At 38.9% G+C, this 12889-nt stretch overlaps 1 protein-coding gene and 1 long non-coding RNA gene across 4 annotated transcripts in view; one reads left to right on the forward strand and one right to left on the reverse strand.

The window, feature by feature from the left end:
* LOC143372222 (uncharacterized) overlaps window positions 1-12889 on the forward strand; it is a 310267-nt gene that overhangs the window by 194552 nt on the left and 102826 nt on the right. For 2 of the 3 annotated variants that reach the window (XM_076818265.1, XM_076818263.1), the window contains exons 5-6: window positions 3442-3587; window positions 11471-11568. In XM_076818265.1, the coding sequence (XP_076674380.1) occupies window positions 3442-3587; window positions 11471-11568 (244 nt within the window). The remainder of the gene's footprint in view (window positions 1-3441; window positions 3588-11470; window positions 11569-12889) is intronic. The other variant, XM_076818264.1, reaches the window with a different exon arrangement.
* Window positions 1-12889, reverse strand: part of LOC143372284 (uncharacterized) — a 139507-nt gene that overhangs the window by 77456 nt on the left and 49162 nt on the right. The gene's annotated exons all lie outside the window — the stretch shown is intronic.

Consider the following 12889-nt stretch of genomic DNA (forward strand, 5'->3'; position numbering starts at 1 on the left):
CGTACGCGCTCCCTGGCCACCGCTCTCCGGCGAGAATGCGTTTTCCCGACATCGAAGCGCTTGGCGCGCAAGCGAAAAATCAAGACTTCAAATCCCGGTGCGGATATTACTTTTTTTTTTTTAATTATTCACTAATTTCTCTTTCTATATTCTCAGCAGACTAAAGGCTTAAAAACTATTAATTTACTAAGCATTTTCGAAGCTTGATTTGCTGCTAAAGTGCGATCCTCTTTTGGCTTTTAACTGCTCATTGTGACGTGAATTTTAAGGAGTCCATCCTAGAACGGCGCTTATTTTGTAAGTAGCATTTCAAGGAATTATTTCTGTTTATGTATGCAAAAGGCAGAAGACCAACATCGTACATTAGCCTGCTGCGAAAATTCTTTGTAAATTAACAGTTTTCAAGTTTTTATTCTACTGAGAATATAGAAAGAGAAGTTAGAAAATAATTAATGAAAAAAGTAGAATCTTCGCATTGAGGTTCAAACCTCGATGAAATGAATTCTGGGCGGAGAGCGCCGGCCAGGCAGCGCGTACGGCACACTGACAGAAGGTAGGGTACTTACGCTTGGAGTGGTGCGATACAAGCCAAAAGAGGATCGCACTTTAGCAGCAAATCAAGCTTCGAAAATGCTTAGTAAATTAATAGTTTTTAAGCCGTTAGTCTGCTGAGAATATAGAAAGAGAAATTAGTGAATAATTAAAAAAAAAAAGTAATATCCGCACCGGGATTTGAAGTCTTGATTTTTCGCTTGCGCGCCAAGCGCTTCGATGTCGGGAAAACGCATTCTCGCCGGAGAGCGGTGGCCAGGGAGCGCGTACGGCACACGGATGGAGGGATGGGTATGCTTGTGTGGTGCGGTACGGACGCTAGGAGGGGGTACGCTTGGTCGTGAAGTGGTGGTAGCGGCCGTGGGACAAAATCCACCGTTCTGGCATCACTGCTTCGGTGCACACGTAGCCGGCCGAAATTCGAAATCCATTTTCTTGTTTTTAATGGCCCTGAAAACGAAGCAAGTTATGACTAAATTCTATTTTATATTTTTTTATGCAGAATCAACACTCTTCTGCATGTACCGTCGGATAGGAACCACCCTGTATAACTGTCTACGTATTATTATATGTATACTTACAATTAGAAATAGATTGCGAATATTTATACAATTGCATATAGATGTGCAAATATTAGTTTGCATATGCTTTGTTTAAAAGCCACATCCAAATATTCCTTTTATACCTATTCCACTGAATTTGGTTGCGATTATAGATGAATTGTCAAGCCGGTACGTGACGCAAGTGATAAATTGCAATACGTACCTACAACGTTTCGTACCGATAGAATAACTCATTAGTAGTGACTAATTGCTCGTTCATTACAATCGCCCGATACAGATAAACAATATCATTGATTCATACACAGTAGGACAGTCAGTTTGATTGTAAAGCGCCCTACACACACTGAAACATCTTTCGACGCGACGCACGCATCGACTCTCAGGTTTCATGCAACCTGGCATCTGGTTCAATATAATAATTACATTAATTATAAAAATAAATAACTGAAGACCAAAAAGAAATGGGTAAAGAAATTTTTTAATTTAGAAAAACAAGTTTTGTAATTCTGCGTTATTAAAAGAACTAAAAACCAGCGAACTGAGTGATTTTAAAAATTATTTACGTATGGATGATTTTGAATGAATTAACGGATTGAAAAACAAAATACATTAATAAGGGATGCGGTTAGTGCACAAGAAATATTAATAAATTCATCACAAAAATCTTTATTCGCTTGCATTCTTCATACAATCTGCACAAATAATATATGATCGGAGCTGGAGACCTCTTTTGCTGCTCTACAAATGATCAAGGGGGGAAAGACATTAAATTTTTTTACGCAAATATCATTTAGGGTAAACTTGCCTAAATCGTACCCCTTAAGAACAATTGCTTATTACATGAAAAATAACAGGGAAAATGAAACAAAATTAGTCGTAATCAACTGTTTATTAATAGAATAAACAGTTTTATAAACTCAAGCAACAAAGAATAGTCAACTTCTATTCATAAAAACGATTTATTTTTAGTATGAAAAAGTACGATTTAGGATTAATGTTCCAATCGAAGTGTACCGGAAAAATTAGGAAATACGCCTCTACACTTCCCGAAATATATATATATATATATATATATATATATATATATATATATATATATAGAATGAAACTAAACTGTCAGGCGTACCTAATATATTTTTGGCGCCGAATGGTGTACGTAAAATTCCAAAATCCCCAAATGGGGATCGTGGCAGCTAATGCATTAATATAGAAATAAAGGAAAAAACTATTGTTAATTTTGATTTTATTTATTTAAAAAGCAAGTGGCTTTAGAGAAATTTCGCACTTTGTTCCTTGTTAAATTTTATTTATACGTTTTTTTTTAAATAAATGTTATGATACACAAAGTTATCAATAGTATGGAATAAGTATAAGATTTTATCAATAAACATGGTGGCTTTATGGTAATTTCGGGCAGTGTACCACCAGAACCGATTATAACCAAACGTGGCTTAAAGTGGCCATATTTTATGCGGAAGATTTTGATAAAATAAAAGAGGTTCGGCCATTTTTTTCTCTTGACACCGAAGAATAGTAAAATTATTAATTTTCACTCTGTATTTTATTTCTGCAAGTAGGTAGTTGAAACTTTTAATGGAAACGATGTCGTTGCAATTGCAACTGCATAGAATGTTTCCCAACAGACACAAGTTGCTCGAAATTTAACATTTATTAAGGCATATTTACAAATTCTTCCAGCCGCAATAAAGAAATTGAAAACTATCTGCCCTTCACAAATTCGATGAAATTATTCATGAACTATATCGACCAATTAAGCATTGTACCTGGTAGTTGTGATGAACAAGTTCGTATGAAAACGGATGCAATAATAAAAAAGAATCGTGGTTTGTGCGAAATATTTAATCTCGTGAGGATATGTATTAAGTGATGAAAATGTGTCAACTATTATACATCCGTTACATCCTGTGATGTAGAAACTGATAAACGGCAACAATTACGTGTTACACACATGGAAAAGTTATTGGTAATTTTTAATTAATATAATAACATAATTGGTGAATATCCTCTTGTATTAGTTCAGATAATGTAGCATGCGACAGATCTATGTTGAACACATCACTCACAAATCACACATATTTATCGTGCATATTGACATATTTTTAGTGCATATTTGCATATTTTACGTGCGTATTGCATATGCTTTTTGCATATTTGGCGTGCATAGACATCCGCGGTCTACTTAGAAAGGAAGTATTGCTTTTGTTTACTTACACTAGACAAAAAACCAATAATCATAGTTAAAGTTAAGGATTATCTTACCACGAAGGCAAGGGTAAAAATCGAGACACAATGGCAAGACGGTTAGTTACAGGGTGGTGGCGGTGGTCGCAGGGAATAGCGAAGCGGTCACGTTGAGCGGCCTGAGGGCTGACACTCAATACCAACTCTTCGTCACTGCCGTCCGAGCAGGTAAAAAATATCGAAGTCGGCCGATCGTCTTCCGTACACTGGGTAAGTTTTAAATCGCAACTTTTATTACTCAATACATCGTTCCGCACCCTTTTCGTTTATTTATCTGTTTGAATTCCTTTTTCATTCCTTAAATAGTATTTCTAAAATAGTATTTCTAAAATACTATTTTACATTCTACTCTTTTTATTTAATAATTACTCTCAACCAAAGCTTAGTTTTATTAAGTAAGCCTTTTACTTTGCTTCGCCAAATGTATTTCGGCATCAGTTCCATTATATTTATTCTAATCATAAGAAGTATTAAAACACATTTTTTGAATACATCAGAATCTAGCTCAACAAGTTAGGAAAGAACCGTGGAGGGGAGACCTCTCCATTTTTTAAGCGCTTTTATGACATACTATCGCAGTTTAGACCCTGGTGGTTCCTTTTTGCTTTTTTTAAATAAATTTTTGTCGTTTCTGTTGGAGTAGGTGCTTCTACGCCGGTATTCATAGTCGCTACTTGTTCTTAAGCAAATGCTTAAGCATGCGGCATCCTCTACTAACCTAGTAGCTAATAAAGGATACCGAATGCTTAAGCATTTGCTTAAGAATGTTTGTTTGTTTTTATTGTTTTCCTGTGTTTTAAGCAGGATGGCGTTTCAAGCTTATTTTTGCTTATATTGCCCAACGAACTATAGTCACACATTTTTTTTATCCCTCCTCTCTCCTTCGGGTCCCAGCAGCAGCAGCGTACCGGGAGAAAGGTTGTCTCCCATCTTTCCCCAGTACACCGCCCCATGATGCATAACTTCGATGATCTAACGAGAACCGGTGTTTTCCATCACGGCTACGGCCGCTTAAGAATAAGTAGCGACTATGAATACCGGCCCAAGTGGCCGTATCAAATTGCAGTGCCGCCATCTCGCGGCGTATTGCGACCTGCTGCATCGCGATCGGTGCGCCACTCGATTCAAGCCGCGTGCTTAGTGTCATTAAGCGTTGTACCGCGTATGCTTCCCGTGCATAACCTTGTATAACTTCGCACTATTATTCAATACTAACGTTGTTTTTGTTGTCTCTACATATATGAAGGAAAACGTATCTTTTTCTGTTCCCTCAAAACTCAGGAACTAATAGATCAATTTCGATGCGGCTTTCTTTATCGTATAGTACAATTCTTAGGGAAGGTTTTGGGTTATAACATCATCTCGATATTATTAGATGGGACTAAATGAGATTATATTACATGGCGTCCACCGTTCTGCGGCGCAAGAGATCTGAGCGACGGTTTCCCGCACAGTGGTGGGACGCGGATGCTTGAGGATCACAGAAGAAAAGAGGAAGTCCCGACTGACTGACTGACTGACTGACTTATTAACGCCCAGCTCAAACTGTTTAATCTAGGAACGTGAAATTTGGAAGGTATATTGTTTTCATGACGTTGCAAGGATTTTTGGAAATTCCGTCCCCAAAGGGGTGAAAAGGGGTAAACTGTATTTTCACGGACTTCTCAATATATCTTAGGCCCGATTAGATATCAACTCGGCTTTTGAATACAACGGTTGTCCACACAAATTCATAAAAATTAATTTGAGAATTTTGCCCTAATCAACCCCTAAGGGGGTGGTTAGAAGGGGTGAAATGTGTTTTCATGGAGTCGTTAATATCTCTTAGGCTCGAAGCTAAGCACGGGTATATTTGCTAGTTATAGTATACATATAGCGTCCCCTGTCTCGGCTTCGCCCGAGATATTAGCACGACTGATTCATATTTATTAGAATTAATATCTTTTAAGGAAATTAAGTATTTTGAAAAAAAGCTTAATTTTTTCATAATATTTCGGAAAAGATAACATTCTTGGTATAATGATATTCTGACATTAGGATGAATTGTTGTTGCGCATCACCTGCCGGATAAATTGTTTCCAATTAATTAAATAAATAAATTGGAAACAATTTTATTTTATAAAATCAGAATTTAAATTTCGGGTGAAGCCGAGTAGCAAAGCTAGTACTGCATATGTCGAGCAGGAGCGGATGATCTTGACAAATTTGATCACACAATAACATCCACGGGGCATGTATAAATCTGCAACAGCAATTTGTAACCAGACGTTCATTCTAACATATATGTCCGCGGTAATCCACTTCTCTAGCGAGAAAGCGCGCGAGAAGCTTCGCCATCTGGTAGTGACATCACAATACTGTTACGGGCGTGGTATCGCGCGGGCCAAATACACGCATACGCGCGGAGTACACTGTCGTATATACGCGTCACGTGGTCTGCAAAACAACCGTACACATGAACGCGTTTCTGAGATACGCTACATAGCTTATGTCTGTCCTAGAGTATGCAGGAATATCGTGTTAAAATTTGAGAAAGATCGGTTCAATAGGTCTTGAGTTTTGCGCGAACATAAAAATCGGCTCTCAGATACAGATACAGATACAGATACAGATATAGACATATATAATTCTAACGAACCGAACTAGTGGCGACATCTTTAATAGGTTATGGGCTCAGACTCTAAATAATCAGGGCGAAATGAGTTGTCAAAAAGAAGGGAAAATAAATAGAGGTTCTGCGTAGTGTAACTGTTGTTCGAACTCAAATTGGGCTTTTAAACAAAAGCAACTATGATACGTAGAAACTTTAAATGAACGCGGTTTGAATCTGAAACAAATTATGGGATTGCGCGAATGGAGCAGTTGCGAAACCCGAGGAAGTGTCTGGATGAAGAACAACGTTAAGGCGATGTCGGATATAAAGTCGATCAGGGTGAATTGAAATAAGTCCAGAATTGTGAAACTACACACGCTATGTGGTTGAGGCTGCAGTCAATTTATGAGTCTACGGGGCGGACAAGAAAAACAACGCTCCTGAAGAGATTGACGGAACACAAAATGGCCAGTGGAAGTGATGTGCGCGAGCATTTGAATAGTTTTTTCGATACAGTTGACAAATTAACTGATATGAACATAGAGATCAATGCGGACCTGCTTACTATTATGTTGCTTCATAGTTTGCCGACGGACTTGGAAAACTTTCGACGCACCATCAAGTCGCGCGACGATTTACTAACACCCGAGGCTCTTCGTATAAAAATCGTAGAAAAGAGCGAAGCCCGGAAAAGCAACGTATGCACGGCGCCCCCAGACGCCATGATAGCAAAGCAAAACATCGGAAGGCGCGATAGGAAGGACAGATCAGAGGTGGTCAAAAGCGACATCTGGAATAAACATGAACTGAGGATTCGATGCTACAAGTTTACATTAACGGGACACAAGGCATCTGGATGTCGCGGTAAAGGCAGGAAGCAAACTTCCAAATGTGTCGAAAGTATTTATTTCCGTGCGCGTGATGTGTCGAATGTCGATTCGGGGGATTATAATCCAAAATGGTACCTCGATAGCGGCACCACTTCGCATTTGTGCGACGTTCTTTGTGATTTCCTAGAGATCGCGGCGTTTTGATCGCTACGGGAACGATGCAGTTCAGAGCCGATGTTTTCGGCGAGAGGAAGAATGTTTTCGTCAGTGATGTGTTGCACGTCCCGGACCTCAGAACGAATTTCGTATCGGTTGGGAAAATAATCACGGATATGAAGTTCACCTCAAAAAGGATCAGAGGTGCTGAATTTGAATGGTGACGTTAAACTTTATGCTGAGCGAAATGGGGGACCTGCACTACGCGCATGACCATAAACGGTGTGCGCGTGCCGCCGCATCCGCATCGGGGACAAGTGACGCGACATCCGAGTTATGGCACAGGCGGATGGGTCATATGAACGCGAATCACGTCGTGACTCGCAAGCACAAAGGAGCGGTGCAGGAAGTGCGACACGAGGATCTGGTGGACGAATCGAACTGCATTGTTTACTTGAAGAGCAAAATGGTTCGGAATTCATTTCCCAAAAAGTTGATCAGGCGAACAAGTATCCTTGACCTGGCACATATAGATGTATGCGGGCCGATAAGAATTGAATCCATTCGACATGCGAAATTTTTTATCGAATTCATCGACGACAACTCAAGATGGCGTGAAATCCAGTTCTTGAATTCCAAGGCTGAAACAGTCAAGACGACGACAGAATATATTGCACTAGTAAACAACGAAAACAAAACAAGTGCTTACAATTCAATAATTGAAGACGATAAGCCTACAGAAACATGGAATCACGATGAGACTGATCTTTAAGTCCGAGAAAAATGGGGCGGCTGACAGGAGAAACAGAAGACTATTGGATACCGCCAGGTGCCTCATGATGGACGCTGGTTTACGTGCCTTCATTCTGGGCAGAAGCAATCAATATGGCGAATTACAGTCGCAATCGTTCACCATCGAGTAGTTTAAATGGACGGACGCCATATGAGTTGTGAACGGCGAAAGTACCTGATATGAGTTCTTTCAGAGTGTTTGGTACTCGGCTATTTTACCTTGGCCGGGAGCCCGGGAGGGGGAAATTCCATCCTCGGGGAAGAAAGGACATCTTCCTGGGATACGCCGAAGAAAACCAAGGGTATCGAATCTGGTCACCCGTCGGCAGGAAGGTGGTTATCAATCGAGTTGTCAGGTTCGTCGCTGAGAATAATCGACACTTGGAGGACTTCAATGATTTCGCTCCGAAGGAACAACCTGAAGAGCGGAACGACTCTAAAGAACGTAACGGCTCTGAAGAGTGGAACGAATCCGAAGAACGGAATGATACGGTAGATCCCTCTGGAATTCAACAGTTTATGGACGTCGTACCAAATCCGGTAGTTAAGGACAAGGAACTCGGGTGATCATCCGGATAACGAAATCCGCGAAGGTGACGGCGTCATTCCTGGCGCTGCAAGGAGGGGCCGTAGGAGACCCACCTTCATTAAAACACGCTCCAGAGGAAGGCCATAGTCTGTCTTATGAAGAAATCGTTTTACAATTTAAAGCAAGTTGGTCTGGGACATTGTCTTGAGACATTGCGGAACGGTATCGACTGACTCACAATTAGATCCGTGTCTCAGAGTAGGATCTGGCCATGATTGCCATTTCTGTAGACGGTACACTGGTAGCTTCACGTCGGCAGCAAATGGTCAGCAGGCTAGGGCAAGAGATGTCGACTAGTTTTGAGGTTTGAGACCTTGGAAAGCATATAACAATGAACCAGAGAGGTTACATTAACGTTTTTGTTAATTGATTCGGAATGATCGGTTCGAAACCCATCGCCACACCGGTCGACAGAAACATAAACTTGAAGAAGAACGAGTTTCCGAATGAAGAAGACGCTAGGCTACCATATCGAGAGCTCATTGATGCGCTGACGAATTTGGCGTCGACAACACGACCTGGCGTTAGTTTCATGGAGAGCTACGTGGGACAATTCAACAATTGCTGTCGGGTCGAGCATTGAAACACTGCTAAATGCGTCCTACGTTACTTGAAGGGGATCATTGACCTGGACTTAATATTTGGATCCGATCCTAAACCCGTGAAAGGCTTTGTTGATGCAGATTGGGGTGACACCGCAGAAGATAAGCGTTCTTAATCTCTGAAGGACACTCTGCAGATCCCTCTGACAGCTACGCAATCGCCACCTCTGTCAATCCTCGATGGGGAGCATCAATGTTTAGGCCCAGACTAACTGGCGCCTGTCAAACTAAACATTTCCTTGTAGTTTATGAGCTCTCCTCGTCCAGAATTAAAAATTTAAACATTTAATTTGTCATTAAAGCTGTGGTCTTTAAATGCCAACCGTCGGCTTCTTACGAAGTATCCGCCAGCATGCTGGCTCATGTCCTATTTCACGCTTGCCTTGTTCCGACTCCTGTCGCCTTTCACGCTTGACTGCTTCCGTGGAAGATCATCCCAGTTGGTGAGGGAACGCAACGATCATACAAAGAAGAAATCTGGCGATCATACAACGAAGATTTACTGTATAGAGTGTTTCTAGTCTGTGTCTATATGTTTCTACTCTGTGTAATGTATTATTTAGAGTCGAAATTTACAAAATAAGAATTTGTATAGAATTTTCAGACTTTCAGAAATGATTTTTCAACTGTGTAAAATTTATTCAGGAAGATTAATTCTACACCATTAACATAGAAAAAGAATAAACTGAATACAATAAATAGCTTTCGAGATACAAATTAATAAGTAAACAATATGTCGTTTGGAGAGGAATCGTGTTGAACTTATAGCGTTTCTATCCCCACCGTTCACCCCGCTACATTCAGTCTCCGACTTCAGGGTTCTTTTCTAACTTGTCGAGCCGTACGATTGTGTGTTTCGAAAACTTCCACCCCTTTCAACATATCCTTCTTTTTATTTTTTTCTTTTATTTAATGTCGCATCAACGACTTGTATGAGTTATTAGCGACCTAGGATGTGGTTTACAATTTGTTGTACAACTTGATGTGCTTTAGATAATACAATAGTCTTTGTATTGACCGTTTGTCGTTTAAATTGTCCTTTAGGGTGGGCCTTATATGGAATTTTTGCCTATAGTGGTAGTATTTCCTGCAGTGTAGGATGATGTATCCACTGACAGTTGAACTTCTCACAGGTCGCAGGATGTGGATTCTTCTTTGTTGAGGAGGTACTGATGCGTGAATTTTGTGTCCAATCGTGATTCTTGAAGTTTCGACCTGATGGTGTCTTAGTAGCGAGCGTGATATGTTTTCCTTAAAAAAATCATCTTTAATTGATAGCAATCATGGCTTAATTGTGGACTTCCATTCTTCGTTCCATTTTTCTTTTATTTTTTTTTTAAGCATAAGGGTATGGCTTCCGAAGGGACGCTGGTGCTACAGTCAGAGATTGATGAGTCGGCTAATTCTCTGGTCGCTCTATCCGCTCTTTCGTTACCTTCGACGCCTGTGTGAGCAGGGACCCAAATTACTGTACTCAAGTTGTTCCTATGGATTGCCTTGGCATAAGATTTTTGGCATTCTTCATTCGTTAATGGGATCGATTATCCATTGGTTTTGGATTGCTTGGGTGGCATTTGCAGAGTCGCAAAAAATAGCGAAATGTTTGCTTCGTGCGTTGACCATAATTTCGATAGCATGTTTTATTGCGTTTAGTTCGCAGAACAGGATAGAAGCTTCTTGGTGGAGTTTCACTTTTATGATCGATTGTCCAGAGGTGAAAGCATAACCAGGGCCATTTTATGTTTTAGAACCATCTGTGTATATATGCAAGTAGTTTGCGTATATTTCTTCTAGTTCTTGGAATAAGGTTTTTAACAAACTACGGTTGGGGTCTTTTTTGTTATCCCTGGGTAGTGTGATGTGGGATACTATTTTTGGAATAGTCCAAGGAGGGATGCTATGAATTGATTTCCTTCATTGTAGGCTGGATTTCCATTTCAAGTTCTCCTTCGTATGGGCGTATCCTACAGTAAAATGGGAAAGGAATTTTTTTTACTGCGAGAGATTGGTATTATTCTTTATGAAGACGCTCTGAAATACAGGGTTCTGGAGAAAGGCAGAGGATTTGGTTGCGAATTTTATGCTTAAGTAGGTATTTTCTTCGTACTTTTAGGGGTGGTTCGCTGTAACAAATTTTACTTCATTATATTTTAATATATATTATTTAATCTGCGTAAAATTGTTTGTAAACATGAAAAACATTAGAATTAAAATCACATTATACGAAAAATGTAAGTTGAACATATATCTACTACCGTGAAGATATCACGTTAAAAAATTATATTGATTATATATTATTTATATTTTATAATTTATATAAAATATATATTAGTTTCTTTTCAATCATTAAAATTTTCTTATTATATTGCATAGAGTATATGTACCTCAATTACCACGAAGTTTTTCTGTAATCAAGTTACGATTACGACGTATTGAGAATAACATAATTACGTCATTTTTATTTTGTGACGTTTAATATAGGTATATGTATACCTATACTTTATCAAAAAATACGTGCATGAATATTTCAGAGCCGCCACGAACATCCCCTCAACAGGATGCAGCAGTAACTGGCGGCACCCCTCTTCCTCCTCCACCCTCTTCGCAGCAACCTCAAGCTTATATACAAGTAAGTTCAAATACATGTACATGTTAGACAAATTTTATAAAAATAATTTAATAAAGCGTTTGCTCGAGGTGACGGACAGTTGTATGCGAATTCGATTTGAATAGGTTAATATTTATACGTTTTCGAAAATATGAGATCATTAAGTTTATAGTACCCTACATTACCAAATTATTAGTGAATGCATTTATTATTTATTTCAAAATTATAAAAATATATAAATTTATTAAATTTAGTTATTTTCTATTCATATTACTCTGGACTATCACATACTAGAACTTTATTCCAATGACCTTACTGGTAGCAATCATACATGGACTTCAATGTCCATATTCATAAATATGGACAAAAGATTCACTTTAGTTTTTAGTGAAGTTCGTTCAGATTATACACTAGTGATCCACCTTGTAGGTACACATTTGTTTCTTATAACATTGCGGCCAGATAGTGCCAGAAGAAGGTGATGTCACTTTCATGCGTGGAGGTCATAGCTCTCAAGGCGGACTCCATGAAAAGTATTCTTTATATACCATACACTATCAGAGTCCTTAGAACTACTTAATTCCAAAAGACATCTGCTGCTCACAATCTCAAGGGTTCCACGACTTACTAGATTTTCCAACTATTGCATTCTTATTCTAGCTATTTTCTGCGAATAACTATAGGCCATCGGTTCGAAAATAAAAATGACAACACTGCGTAGCTTCTTTTATTCTCGGCGTTCTTTACGCTGTTATTCATATTAGAGATCATGATACCAAGGGTTTTAATTTTCAGTGTTAGATTTGAGTTTCATATCACTTAATTTAATCGATATTTTAATTGAAAGTTACAATTTTACAACTACTGGCGCGATTACCCTGAAAGTCACATACCCGCGATAAAGATTTCGGACAATCACTACCTGAGAGGTAACTTGATTCAAAATAAAATATAAATGAACCATGAAGAACTATTTCGGTTGAGAATTTTTATTAATTATACTTGACCAAAGTAGGTACATTCACGCCGCGCGGTTTTCTATGAATGATTAATTATGAACGCAAATGATATAATTTTTTACAAATGCATACATCAAATTTCATAAATTGCTATGGGACAATTTACTTTTCCCATTTCCAACGAAATATCCTATACATTCTCTTAGAAGGATCATCACCCAACTGTGGCACACCGATTTTTATAAAACATGGCATGAAAGTAGACACATATTTTTTCGTAGCGGTCCATATTCATGTTAAGAGGGTGAAACTACCCTTCAAAATCCGGCGTGGAAAGTTATTTAGCTACATAGGTAGAAAATTAACAGAGATAGAAAAAAATG

The sequence above is a fragment of the Andrena cerasifolii genome, chromosome 8 (assembly GCF_050908995.1).
Source record: "Andrena cerasifolii isolate SP2316 chromosome 8, iyAndCera1_principal, whole genome shotgun sequence".
NCBI classification, from domain to species: Eukaryota; Metazoa; Arthropoda; class Insecta; order Hymenoptera; family Andrenidae; genus Andrena; species Andrena cerasifolii.